The sequence below is a fragment of the Hypanus sabinus genome, chromosome 15, assembly GCF_030144855.1.
Source record: "Hypanus sabinus isolate sHypSab1 chromosome 15, sHypSab1.hap1, whole genome shotgun sequence".
Classification (NCBI taxonomy): Eukaryota; Metazoa; Chordata; class Chondrichthyes; order Myliobatiformes; family Dasyatidae; genus Hypanus; species Hypanus sabinus.
Window position 1 is genome coordinate 92550630 of NC_082720.1, and position 14591 is coordinate 92565220.

General features: G+C 44.1%; 2 protein-coding genes across 7 annotated transcripts in view; one reads left to right on the forward strand and one right to left on the reverse strand.

Moving 5' to 3' along the window:
- The window catches only part of LOC132405715 (uncharacterized), a 321522-nt gene that overhangs the window by 121417 nt on the left and 185514 nt on the right, over positions 1–14591 (forward strand). The gene's annotated exons all lie outside the window — the stretch shown is intronic.
- The window catches only part of faxdc2 (fatty acid hydroxylase domain containing 2), a 112063-nt gene continuing 102306 nt past the window's right edge, over positions 4835–14591 (reverse strand). For all 6 annotated transcript variants that reach the window (XM_059990753.1, XM_059990754.1, XM_059990751.1 and 3 more), the window contains exon 9: positions 4835–5349. In XM_059990753.1, coding sequence (XP_059846736.1) covers positions 5196–5349 — 154 coding nt within the window. In that variant the 3' untranslated portion in view covers positions 4835–5195. The remainder of the gene's footprint in view (positions 5350–14591) is intronic.

Genomic DNA, 14591 nt, shown 5'->3' on the forward strand with positions numbered 1-14591 from the left:
AGCTTTTAAAATCCAACCAAAGCCCACTATAAAAACTACAGAGCGAAAAGATGAGATATCAGGGCAGACTAGCCAATAATGTAAAGCAGGATATGGAACATTTTTCTCAGTTATATAAAGCGTATAAGGGAGGTGAAAGTTGATATTGGACCACCAGAAAATGATGCCTGTGAGGTAACAATGTGAGACAAAGAAATGGCAGATGAACTTAATGGGTACTTTGCATCTGTCTTCACTGTGAAAGACAACTAGCAACATCCCAGAGGATGCTGCATGTCAAGGAGCAGGAGTGAGTGCCATTGCTATTACAAAGAAATAAGAAAAAAGAATAAATCACCTGATCCGGATGGACTACATCCCAGAGTCGCGAAAGTGTTTGCTGAAGAGCTAACAGATGCATTGGTTACGATCTTTCAAGATTCATTTGATTCAGGAAAATACTGGCATGAATAGAGGAAAAGCTGACAGGCAGGAGGCACCAAGTGGGAATAAAACTGGCTTTTTCTGGTTGGCTGCCGGTGACTAGTAGTGTTCCTCAGGGGTTAGTATTAGAACCACTGCTTTTGACATTGCTTGTCAATGATTTGGATAATAGAATTAATGGCTTTTTGGCAAAGTTTGCAGATAATACTAAGATAGGTGGAGGGGTAGGTAGTGCTGAGGAAGCAATTCGATTGCAGCAGAACCATGACAAATTGGAAGGTTGGGCAAAAAAAGTGGCAGATGGAATACAGTGTTAGGAAATGTATGATAATGTAAAGTCCTTTTGCATCCTACCTGTTTCCTCAACGCTATCTAAAGTTCTGGCACAGATTAGAACGGCCAAATGGCCTGTTTTCTGTGCTGTAGTGTTCTATAGTGCCTGCCTCTCCACCAATCTTTGTATCATCTGCAAACTTGGCAACAAAGCCATCTATTCCATTATCTATATCATTTATATAGAGCATAAAAAGAAGTGGTCCCAACACCGATCCTTGCGGAACACCACTGGTCACTGGGAGCCAACCAGAAAAGCATCCTTTAATTCCCACTTACTGCCTGCTACCAGCCAATGCTCCAACCATACACAACATCCACTGCATCTCCCTTGTCTAGCCTACTTGTAATTTCCTCAAAAAATTGCACTAGGTTTGTCAGGCAGGATTTTCCTTTAAGGAAACCATGCTGAGTTCTGTCTGCCTTGTCATATGCCTCCAGGTACTCCGTAACCTCATCCTTGACCACCGACTCCAACAACTTCCCAACCACTGATGTCAAGCTAACAGGTCTATAATTTCCTTTTTGCTTCCTTGCTCCCTTCTTAAATAGCAGAGTGACATTTGCAATCTTCCAGTCCTCCAGAATCTGTCGACTTCTGAAAGATAGTTGCTAATGCCTCCACAATCTCCACTGCTTCCTCCTTCAGAACACGAGGGTGCATTCCATCTGGTCCAGGAGATTTACCCTTAGTCTACCCTTAGACTATTCAGCTTCCTGCATACTTTCTGTGTCCTAATTGTGACTGCGCATATTTCTCTTCCCTGACACCCTTTAATGTCCGGTATATTGCTGATGTCTTCCTCAGTGAAGACTGATGCAAAATATTCCTTCAGTTCCTCTGCCATCTCCTTATCTCCCATTACAATTTCTCCAGCATTATTTTCTATCGGTCCTATATCTACTCTCACCTTTTACTCTTTATATACTTGAAAAAGCTTTTAGTATCCTCTTTGATATTATTTGCTAGCTTCCTTTCATAGTTCTTTTCCCTCTTAATGACCTTCTTAGTTTCCTTTTGTAAACTTTTAAAAACTTCCCAATCCTCTCTCTCACTAATTTTTGCTTCCTTGTATGCCCTCTGCTTTGCTTTTACTTTGGCTTTGACTTCTCTTGTTAGCCACGGTTGCATCCTATTTCCATTTGAAAATTTCTTCTTCTTTGGAATATATCTGTCTTGCTGAATGGCCTAGTTCTGCTTCAAAGTCATGGTCTTGTAGTCCTTATGTATGTTAAAGGCAAAGGTTGGTAGATTCTTGATTGGTCAGAGTGTAGAGAGATCTGGGGTGGGTGGGAGGGTGCTGAGAGGAAATATGGACTAAGCTTGATAAAATGGCAGAGCAGACTCAATGGGCCAAATGGCCAAATTCTGCTCCTATATCGTATGGTCTTATACTCTTCTAGAACATCACATGACAAGGGTATGTTCATTTTGACTCAGTTCTTCTGTCACTGGAAGGAGACAGCTGAAGCTGAAGTGGGTCTTGATGATGACCTTCCTTGTGACGAATAATATTGTGATGGGACTTGACATGTTGAAGAAAGGCACAACTACAGTGTCTCTGGCATGCAGTCCAGTGCGATTCTGTTGGTAGATAGCATCTGTGGGCGGGGGTTAGAGACAAGCAACATCTGCCGTCCTCACTGCTTCCAGTAAGTACTGATCCACTGGGTTAGGAGAGCTGATATTACAGAGAACTAAAGCAGCAATTAATAGCCTGTCTGCTCATCATCAGGTTCCCAGAAAGTTGACTAAAGTAACACAATTGTGTCTGGAACCAGTCACTTTAAAGGGAGCAGAAGTAAATTCAACCCTATATTATCAGTATGTATTAATGGATATAGTTGGCCCTTACAGCCCTTTGAGCTGTGCCACCACCAACCCACCTATTTAATCCCAGCCAAATCATGGGAAAATTTACAATGACCAATTAACCTACTAACCCATACGTCTTTGGACTGTGGGAGGGATTTAACTCTAAACGCTGATGCCCTGAACTGTAATAATGTTGTGCTAACTGCTATGCTACTGTGGTGCCCCATACAGTAGGGACACTCTACCATACTTTGTTTTTGTGTCCCAGAAACACAGGCCAGGATTTTGGACTGTTGCTACCCTCAGTTTTAAACAACTTTCATTGAGGAAACCAACCATGCTCACCCACCTAGCCTTGAATAATACTGCCTTGGATTGCAGGGACAAACTGATTTGCCAGAAATCCCATGTGGAACATCTGACTCATCTGTGTGTCTGATAGCAAACTGATTGGAAAGCTGAGCCTACTGGGCCTGAACACCTCCCTCTGCAACTGGATTCTAGACTTCCTGACTGGGAGACCTCAGTCAGTCCGGATCAGAGGCAGCATCTCCAACACCCATCACACTGAGCACAGGGCCCCCCCAGGGCTGTGTGCTCAGTCCACTGCTGTTCACTCTGCTGACCCACGACTGTGCTGCAACACACAGCTCGAACCACATCATCAAGTTCGCCGATGACACGACCGTGGTGGGTCTCATCAGCAAGAACGACAAGTCAGCTTACAGAGAGGAGGTGCAGCGGCTAACGGACTGGTGCAGAGCCAACAACCTGTCTCTGAATGTGAACAAAAGAGATGGTTGTTGACCTCAGGAGGGCAGAGTGACCACTCCCCACTGAACATCGATGGCTCCTCGGTAGAGATCGTTAAGAGCACCAGATTTCTTGGTGTTCACCTGGTGGAGAATCTCACCTGGTCCCTCAACACCAGCTCCATAGCAAAGAAAATCCAGCAGCATCTCTACTTTCTGTGAAGGCTGAGGAAAGTTCATCTCCCACCTCCCCCCACCCCCATCCTCATCTCATTCTACCGAGATTGTATTGAGAGTATCCTGAGCACCTGCATCACTGCCTGGTTCGGAAACTGCACCATCTCAGATCGCAAGACCCTGCAGCAGATAGTGAGGTCAACTGAGAAGATCATCGGGGTCTCTCTTCCTGCCATTACGGACATTTACATTACATGCTGTATCCGCAAAGCAAACAGCATTATGAAGGACCCCACACACCCCTCATACAAACTCTTCTCCCTCCTGCCGTCTGGGAAAAGACATCGAAGCATACGGGCTCACACGACCAGACTATGTAACAGTTTCTTCCCCCAAGCTATCAGACTCCTCAATACCCAGAGCCTGGACTGACACCTTACTGCCCTATTATCTTGTTTATTATTTATTGAAAAATGCACAAAACAGTGCAGGCATTATGCAGTCCTGGGTGGGTCTGTAGTCTAGTTTTTTTCCTGTTTTTTTTTGTGTAGTTTAGTCTAGTTTTTGTCAGGATCATGTAACACCATGGTCCTGAAAAACATTGTCTCGTTTTTACTGTGTACTGTATCAGCAGTTATGGTCGAAATGACAATAAAAAGTGACTTGACAAAGAAATTGACCCATCAATGTGACTATTTTGCCTATGTATGTCCAACTCGCTGACTACATTAGGACCTTATCCTGGTCTTGTTGTTCAGATCCACGCCTTGGGGCACATTAGGTGGCAGCTTTCGCTGTTTCCTTAGCATTTGTTTTTTGTGGGACTGAGCTGAATTGCTTGGATGAAATGGTGGAGAAGACTCAGTGGGATGAATGGCCTAATTCTGCTCCTATCTGTTATGATATATCTACCCAAGTTGCCACTTTCAGGGAAATATGGACTTGAGCCTTGGTTTCTCTTTTCATTTATGCATCACCTCATAGGCTTGAATTCCATCTGCTAACATTCTGGACAACTTTTCATCTGCCCATAAGACAGAGGGGCAGAGTTAGGCCATTTGGCCCACTGTGGCTGAACCATTATTCCTCTCAACACCATTATCCTGTCTTCTCCCCGTACCCTCTGAACAGTATCTTGCCATAACTCTGTTGGACTGGAATGTGCATTTGTGAATGCCAGCCAATAGCCAGGACTAAAATCATTTTTGTGTGAACATTCATGCTATCACTGAGAGAAATGAGCTAAAATTACAATCATGAATAATTTGTTTCATTTGTACATATAAAGTTAATCTAGTCCAATTTCTAATAGTTATCAACACAAACACTGAGCAATAGCAAGTCCACCTTTATCAGAATGAGATCTCAGCCTCTCAATATTAATTATCCCATGGTTACAAATAGGACGAATTGGACCTTTTTAAAAGTGCTAAATTGATGTTATCCTCAACTGCCAAAAACTTTTCCCTCTACCATATTGTTTACTAAAATTTCACAGTGAATAATTAAAAAGAATTCCTTCTCTTCCACCCCCTACCACATCAGTTAATAGTGACTACAGTTCTATGTGGCTCTTGTTCGACAGCAGTTGAGATTGAGAGAATCAAAATCTTGAGTTTATGATAAAATCAAACCACAATCAAAGGGTTAAATTTTAAAGATTACAAAGCTGGTCTCAATGATTCTGAGTAGTTTCATTTTCTTTTGGGGGAATCAGGAATGGTCTCAGATAAAGGAACAAGACCAAGCAGAAGTGTGTGGCGCTCATATTGTTTGCTTGCTCGGAACACTGTGTCAGTCTGGTGTAAGCGATCCAAGACTCCCAGCACCCCAAAACACTGGTTAAATCTGCAAAACATGAGTCAATATTCATAGCAGCTTAAATACTTCTGAAATCAATAATAACAAAAATCAATTTGTAAAATAGTGTTTGATAAAACCTAGGGCCTTCAAGCTGACAATTGTGCAAATTTAAACTGATTCCACCTCAATTCCCCCCTTGTCTCCACCAGTACCATTGCAAGCTCATGATAGGCACCTACCACTTTGAGAAAGAAAATCTTTGTTCAAAGTAAATTTATTATCAAAGGACATGTATGTCACCATATACGACCCTGACAATTATTTGCCTGTGAGCATACTCAGTAAATGCATAGGAGGCATGGGATCCAAGGGGACACTGCTTTGTGGATCCAGAACTGGCTTACCTACAGAAGGCAAAGAGTGGTTGTAGACGGGTCATATTCTGCATGGAGATTGGTGACCAGTGGTGTGCCTCAGGGATGGGCTGTCAGAGGTTACAGGACATTGATAGGATGCAAAACTGCTCTGAGAAGTGGCAGATGGAGTTCAACCCAGATAAGTGTGAGGTGGGTCACTTTGGTACGTCAAATAAAGTATTAATGATAAGACTCTTGGCAGTGTGGAGAATCAGAGGGATCTTGGGGTCCAAGTCCATCACTCAAAACTGCTGCACAGGTCGACACTGTGCTTAAGAAAGCATATGGTGCATTGGCCTTCATCAATCGTGGGATTGACTTTAGGAGCCAAGAGGTAATATTGAGGCTATATAGGACCCTAGTCAGACCCCACTTGGAGTACTGTGCTCAGTTCTGGTTGCCTCACTACAGGAAGGATGTGGAAACAATAGAAAACATGCAGAGGAGATTTACAAGGATGTTGCCTGGATTGGGGAGCATGCATTCCGAGAATAGGTTGAGTGAACTCGGCCTTTTTTCCTTGGAGCGACAGAGTATGAGAGCTGACCTGATAGAGGTGTATAAGATGATGAGAGGCATTGATCATGTGGATAGTAAGAGGCTTTTTCCCAAGGCTGAAATGGCTAGCATGACAGGGCATAGTTTTAAGGTGCTTGGAAGTAGGTCCAGAGGAGATGTAAGTTTTTTTATGCAGAGTGGTGATTGCATGGAATCGGCTGCTGGCAACAACGGTGGAAGCGGATATGATAGGGTCTTTTAAGAGACCCCTGTTCTGGATTAGGTGTTGTGCAATGATCCGGAGGTGATATGAGAGCGTAAGGTTAAGGAACCCTTAGGGAATAGTGATCACAATATGATCGAGTTCACATTGAAATTTGAGAGGGAAAAAATAAAATCCAGTGTGTCGGTATTTCAAGGGAATAAAGGAAATTACAATGGCATGAAAGGGGATCTGGCCAAAGTTTACTGGAAAGGGACACTAGCAGGAAGGACAGCAGAGCAGCAACGGCTGGAATTTTTGCGAAAAATGAGGGAAGTGCAAGACAGATATATTCAAAATTTGAAGAAATTTGCAAAGGGAAGAAGGATACCACTGTGGCTGACAAAGTGACATCAGAGCCAAAGTCAAAGCATAAGAGAGGGCATACAAGGAAGCCAAAGCTAGTAGGAAGATAGAGGATTGGGGAGCTTTTAAAAACTAAGGTGGTCATTAGGAAGGAAAAGATGAATTATGAGGAAGCTGCCGACTAATATCAAAGAAGATACTAAAAGCTTTTTTTAAAGTACATAAAGGGTAGATATAGGACCAATACAAAATGATGCTGGAGATATTGTAATGAGAGATGCAGGGATGGAAGAGGAACTGAATGCGTATTTTGCTTCAGTCTTCATAGTGGAAGACATCTGCAATATACTGGACATTCAAGAGTGTCAGGAAAATGAAGTTTCTGCAGTAAAAATTACGACTGAGAAGGTGCTCAGGAAGCTTCATGGTCTGAGGGTGGATAAACCTCTTGGACCTGATGGAATGCACCCTCGAGTTCTGAAGGAAGTAGTTGGAGAGATTGCGGAGGCTGTAACAATGATCTTTCAAGAATTGATAAATTCTGGCATCGTACTGGATGACTGGAAAATTGCAAATGTTATTCTGCTATTTAAGAAGTGTGGGAGGCAGCAGAAAGGAAACAATAGACCTGTTAGCCTGACATCAGTTATTGGGAAGTTTTTGGAATTGATTGTTAGGGATGAGATTACAGAGTACCTGGAGACACATGACTAGATAGGCCAAAACCAGCATGGTTTCCTGAAATCACACTTGGGAGTATTGTGTGCAGTTTTGGGCTCCTTATTTTAGAAAAGATATACAGTCAGCCCTCCTTATCCGCGGGGGGATTGTTTCCAGGACCCCCCCCCCCCCCCCCGCGGATGCTCAAGTCCTTTATTTAACCTGTCTCAATACGGTGGACCTTAGGGCCCAGCAGAACCCCAGACCCTATCTAACCTGTCTCACTGCAGTGGTCTTTAGGACCTGGCGCAGCTCTGAATCTGCAGTGTTTCTGTTCACAAAAATAATCACAATCACGATTGAAAATAAAATGGAAGTAAAGCAATCAGAAAGAGGTGAAATGCCATCGGTCATTGAAAAAACGTTAGGTCAAGGATCGGAACAATTTTAATGGATAATGTGAAAGGCCCTGTCCCGATGAAAGCTACAATTATTACTATGCAACACAGTGGTTTGATTATTGAAATACATAAGTTTCTTAAGTGTTTTATATGCATAGAAAAGTAAAATATATACTGTATACTAAGACAAACATTTGACTAACGAACGCTAAATAACACCAGACGTACCTGTTCCGGCTTCAAATCCATTTAAAGACAGACTCAAGAACTCCTTCATAACCCAGGGACTGCCTGTAGTTTTAAATCATCTCTAGATTACTTATAATACCTAACAACAAATGCTATGTAAATAGTTGGTATACTGTATTGTTTAGGGAATAATAACAAAAGAAAAAATAGTCTGTACGTGCTTAAACAACGAGTGCTGGAGAAAGAACTTCCGGGTTTTCCTGATCTACGGTTAGCTGAATCCATGCATGTGGAACCCGCGGATAAGGAAGGCCGGCTGTACTGACATTGGAGAAGGTTCAGAGATGATTCATGAGAATGATTCCAGGAATGAAAGGGTTACTGTATGAGGAATGTCTGGCAGCTCTTGGGCTGTATTCCCTGGAGTGCAGGAGAATGAGGGGGGATCTCATATAAACATTCAGACTGTTAAAAAGCCTGAACAGATTAGATATGGCAAAGTTATTTCCCACGGTAGGAGACTCTAAGACAAGAAGGCATGACTTCAGGATTGAAAGATGTCCATTTAGAACTAAGATATGGGGAAATTACTTTAGTCAGAGGGTGGTAAATCTGTGGAATTTGATGCCACGAGCGACTGTGAAGGCCACAGAGATAGATCGATTCTTGATTAACCAGGGCATCAAAGGGTATAGGAGAAGGCAGGGGAATGGGGTGACTGGAAGAATTAGATCAGCCCATGACTGAATGATGGAGCAGACACAATGGGCCAAATGGCCTACTTCTGCTCCTGTATCATCTTCTTCTATGCTTTTTGGTGTGCTCATCATATGGCGTGTCTTGGGCATCTGAAACCTGGCAAAGCCCATCCCTCTCCAGGTTTGATCCCAGCCAATTTCCTCCATCTAGGTGACTCACCTTGGTCATAAACACGTAGCCATTATAGTTCATCTGAGAACCTCCCCACCCCGGCCGGTGACTTCATCATGGAAGTCATTCACCCAGTGGTGCCATGTTAACTCCCCCTCACGTGGCTTACCCACCAGCTGAAGTGGTTTACCGGGGTATGGCACTTGGAGCCAACATGTGAGAGATTTAGGGAGATGGATGAGGACCAGTGATGCCCATCCACCCAGTCTATAAGAGCAGCATGCCAGACATCAAGGGTACTACCAGAGCCCCCTATACCTATATCTTATGCAAAGTTAAAGCTATTGTAAAAGCAAAAGAAAGGGCATACAACAAAGCAAAAACTAGCTGGAAGATAGAGGATTGGTAAGTTTTTAAAAACCTACAGAGAGCAAGTAAATGAATTATTAGAAGGGGAAAGATGAAATATGAAAGCAAGCTGGTGAAAATTATACAACAGTTAGCCTGACCAGGGACCAGGGAGGCAGGAGCACCTACATGACTGCTTTGAATTGGTGGACTGGATTGTGTTCAGGGAGTCATCTTTGCACTTAGATGAGTATGCCACAGTTGTCACCAACTTCACTAAAACCTGTGTGGATGAGTGTGGACCTATGAAAACTTACTGTACATTCCCAAACCAAAAGCCATGGATAAACCAGGAGGTTCATAGTCTGCTGTGGCCTAGATCCGTGGCATTTAAGCCTGGCAATCCAAATCTGTATAAGAAAACCAGGTATGACATTCGGAGGGCTATTTCAAGAGCCAAGTAACAATTCTGGGTGAGGTTGGAGGCAACATCAGATGCATGTCAACTCTGGCAGGGTTTGCAAACCATTGCTTCCTATAATGCAAGACCCAACATGATGAATGGCGACAGTGCTTCACTACCACATGAACACAATGCCTTTTATGCTCATTTTGAAAGGGAGAATAAAACCACAGCTATGAGGATCCCTGCAGCACCCGGTGACCCTGTGATCTCTGTCTCAAAGGCCAAACTCAGACTGTCTTTCAAGAGAGTGAACTCTTGCAATGCAGTAGAGCCTGATGTAGTATCTGGTAAGGCTCTGAGAACCTGTGCCTACCAACTGGCAGCAATATTCAAAGATTCAGGCTGCCCGATCAATGGTAGGAGCAGAGCACAGTGAGGTGGTTTCTCGCAGGTCAGCGACACTTGTTTAAAATGAGGGCTTTGCAACCATTCAGTCTCATCCTTTGGCCCAATCAGCGGCAGGAGCACAGCACAGTGAAGCGGTTCCTCGCAGGTCAACAATAATTGTTTAAAGGTATAGAAGAGACAAGCAGAGCAGCCATTGTTGGGAGTAGGCCAGTGGTGACAAGTAGGAGTATCAGGCTTTGGCTTGAAAGGGACGTTGGCTCTGGGTAAGTTTCTGTTAAGGTTCTTTTTTTCCCTCTCTTACTGTACCTGATATAGTAAATGGTAGTTGTGTGTTCTGCATGCAGGATGTTGGGAGTCCTGGGATACCCGGAGTCACCCAGGCAACTACACCTGTGTGAAGTACATCCAGCTGTAGCTCCCTGAAGGCTGTGTTAGGGATCTGGAGCATCAGCTGGATGACCTTCAGCTTGTATGGGGAAGTGATGAGATAATCAGAGATACAGGGAAGTAGTGACCCCAAAGTTGCAGGAGGTGAGTAGCTGGGTGACTGTCAGGAGAAATGGAAATGTGAACAGGCAGTTAGCACAGAGCATTCCGCACAATAAATGTACCGTCTTGGATACTGGTTTGGGGAATGACCTCCCAGGGGAATGCCATGAAGACCAGACTACTGCCACTGAGCATGGGCCCATGGTTCAGAAAGGAAAGAGGAAGATGAGGGGAGCGTAGTGATAGGGGACTCAATAGTCAGAGGACAGGAGCTTCTGGGTATGTGAACAGGACACCCGAATGATATGTTGTCTTCCAGGTGCCAGGTTCAGGGACGTCTCAGATTGCGTCCACAGCATTTTGGACGGGGAGGGAGAATAGCCAATGACATAGGAAGGGGGCAGGACTTCAGGTTCTTGGATCATTGGAATCGCTTTTGGGGGAGGTATGAACTGTACAAAAGTGACAGGTTGCACCTGAACCCAAGAGGGACCAACAATCCAGCGGGCAGGTTACAAACGACATAGGAAGGAAAAGGAAAGAGGTCCTGAAAAGAGAATTTAGAGAGCTAGGCTGAAAGCTGAGAAGCTGGACATCAAAGGTAGTAGTTTCTGGATTGCTGCCTGTGCAATGCACCAGTGACGGTAGAAACAGGATGATTTACAGATCAATGTGTGGCTGAGAAGCTGGTGCAGTAGGCGGGGCTTCAAGTTCTTCGATTATTGAAATCTCTTCTGGGGGAGGTATGTCCTGTACAAAAGGGACGGGTTGCACCTGAATCTGAGGAGGACCAATATTCTCGTGGGCGGTTTTGTTAGAGCTGTTGGAGAGGTTTAAACTAATTTTGCAGGGAACCAGAGTGAAGAGTCTCAATATAGGACAGATGGTAAAAAAGCAAATGTAGCATGCAGTCATACTGTCAGGAAGGACAGGCAGATGATAGGACAAAATTGCAACCAGCCATGTGGGATGCAGAATCAAAAAGAGGTAGCAAATACAGTACTCAAAATTTTATAACTCAATGCACTGAATGTAAGAAATAAGGTGGATGATCTTGTTGGACTTTTACAGATTGTCAGGCATGAAGTTGTGGCCATCTCTAAATCATAGCTGAAGGATGGTTGTAGTTGGGAGCTAAATTTCCACAGTTACATGTTGAATTGGAGGGATGAGAAGGTAGGCAATGGAGGTGGAGTGGCTCTCCTGGTAAAGAATGGCATCAAATCAGTAAAAATATGTGGCATAGGATCGGAAGTTGGAAACACAGAAAACCTACAGCACAACATAGGCCCTTCGGCCCACAAAGCTGTCCAAACATGTTCTGACCCAAGAAATTGTCTAGGGTTACCCATAGCCCTCTATTTTCTGAGCTCCATATACCTGTCCAGGAGTCTCTTAAAAGACCCTATCGTATCCACCTCCATCACCATCACTGGCAGCGAATTCCACTCACTCATCACTCTCTGAGTAAAAAACATAACCCTGATATCTCTTCTGTACCTACTTCCAAGCAGCTTAAAACTGTGCCCTGTCATGCTAGCCATTTCAGCCATGGGAAAAAGCCTCTAACTATCCACATGATCGATGCCTCTCATCATCTTATACCTCTATCAGATCACCTCTCATCCTCAGTCACTCCAAGGAAAAAAGGCTGAGTTCACTAAACCTGTTCTCATAAGGCATGCTCCCCAATCCAGGCAACATCCTTGTCAATCTCCTCTGCACCTTTTCTATGGTTTCCACATCCTTCCTATATTGAGGCGACCAGAACTGAGCACAGTACTTCAAGTGGGGTCTGACCAGGGTCCTATACAGCTGCAACATTACCTTTTTGCTCCAAACCTCTATCCCACCGTATGCTTTCTTAACCACAGAGTCAACTTGCACAGCAGCTTTGAGTGTCCTTTGGACTCAGACCCCAAGATCCCTCTGATCCTCCACACTGCCAAGAGTCTTACCATTATTATGATATTCTGTCATCATATTTGACCTACCAAAATAAACTGCCTCACACTTAACTGGGTTGAACTCCATCTTCCACTTCTCAGCCCAGTTTTGCATCCTATCAATGTCCTGTGTAACTTCTGACAGCGCTCCACACTATCCACAACACTAACCTTTGTGTCATCAGCAAAATTACTAACCCATCCCTCCACTTCTTCATCTAAGTCATTTACAAAAATCACAAAGAGTAAGGGTCCCAGAACAGGTCCCTGAGGCACACCATTGGTCACCAACCTCCATACAGAATATGACCTGTCTACAACCACTCTTTGCCTTCTGTGCGCAAGCCAGTTCTGGATCCACAAAACAATGTCCCCTTGGATCCCATGCCTCCTTACTTTCTCAATAAGCCTTGCATGGGGTACCTGGTCAAATGCCTTGCTGAAATTCATATACATCTACTGCTCTACCATCATCAATGTGTTCAGCCACATTCTCAAAAAACTCAATCAGGCTCGTTCTGGCCTTTCACAAAGCCATGCTGACTATTCCTAAACATGTTATGCCTCATCAAATGTTCATAAATCCTACCTCTCAGGATCTTCTCCATCAACTTACCAACCACTGAAGTAAGACTCACAGGTCTATAGTTTCCTACTTCCTTTCTTCAATAATGGACAACATCTGCAACCCTCCGATCCTCCAGAACCTCTCCCATCCCATTCATGATGCAAACATCATTGCCAAGGGCTCAGCAATCTCCAAGTGGGATCTGACCAGGACCCTATATAGCTGCAACATTACCTCTTGGCTCTTAAACGCAATCCCACGATTGATGAATACCAATGCACCATATGCTTCCTTAACCACGGAGTCAACTTGCGCAGCAGCTTTGAGTGTCCTATGGACTTGGACCCCAAAATCCCTCTGATCCTTCACACTACCAAGAGGTCAAATAAGATGGCAGAATACAGTATTAATGGTAAGACTCTTGGCAGTGTGGAGGATCAGAGGGATCTTGGGGTCCGAGTCCAAAGGACGCTCAAAGCAGCTGCGCAGGTTGACTGTGTGGTGAAGGCAGCGTTCGGTGCATTGGCCTTCATCAATCAAATTTAGGAGCCAAGAGGTAACATTGTAGCTGTATAGGACCCTGGTCAGACTCCAGCTGGAGTACTGTGCTCAGTTTTGGTCACTTCACTATAGGAAGGACGTGGAAGCTATAGACAGGGTACAGAGGAAATTTACAAGGATGTTGCCTGGATTGGGGAACATGCCTTATGAAAAAAAGGTTAAGTGAACTCGGCCTTTTCTCCTTGGAGCGAAGGAGGATGAGAGGTGACCTGATTGAGGTGTACAAGATGATGAGAGGCATTGATCGTGTGGATAATCAGAGGCTTTTTCCCAGGGCTGAAATGGTTGCCACAAGAGGACACAGGTTTAAGGTGCTAGGGAGTAGGTACAGAGGAGATGTCAGGGGTAAGTTTTTTACTCAGAGTGTGGCGAGTGCGTGGAATGGGCTGTGGCAATGGTGGTGGAGATGGATACGATAGGGTCTTTTAAGAGACTTTTGGATAGGTACATGGAGCTTAGAAAAATAAAGGGCTATGGGTAAGCCTAGTAATTTCTAAGGTAGGGACATGTTCAGCAACACTTTGTGGGCCAAAGGGCCTGTATTGCGCTGTAGGCTTTCTATGTTTCTAAGATTGGAAAGCTTTTGAAAACCTACAGAGAACAACAAAACATTACAAGAGGAAAGACAAAATATGAAAGCAAGCTAGCAAATAATATCAGTGGATAGAACCATAGAACACTACAGCACAGTACAGGCCCTTCAGCCCTCCATGTTGTGCTGACCCATATAATCCTTAAATAAAGTACTAAACCCACACTACTCCACTACCCTCCATTTTTCTTTCATCCATGTGCCTGTCCAAGAGGCTCTTAAAGACCCCTAATGATTTTGCCTTCACCACCATCCCTGGCGAGTCATTCCAGGCAATCACAACCCTCTGTGTAAAAAACTTACCCCTGATGTCTCCCCCAAACTTCCCTCCCTTAATTTTGTACATAATTTTCCCTCTGGTGTTTGC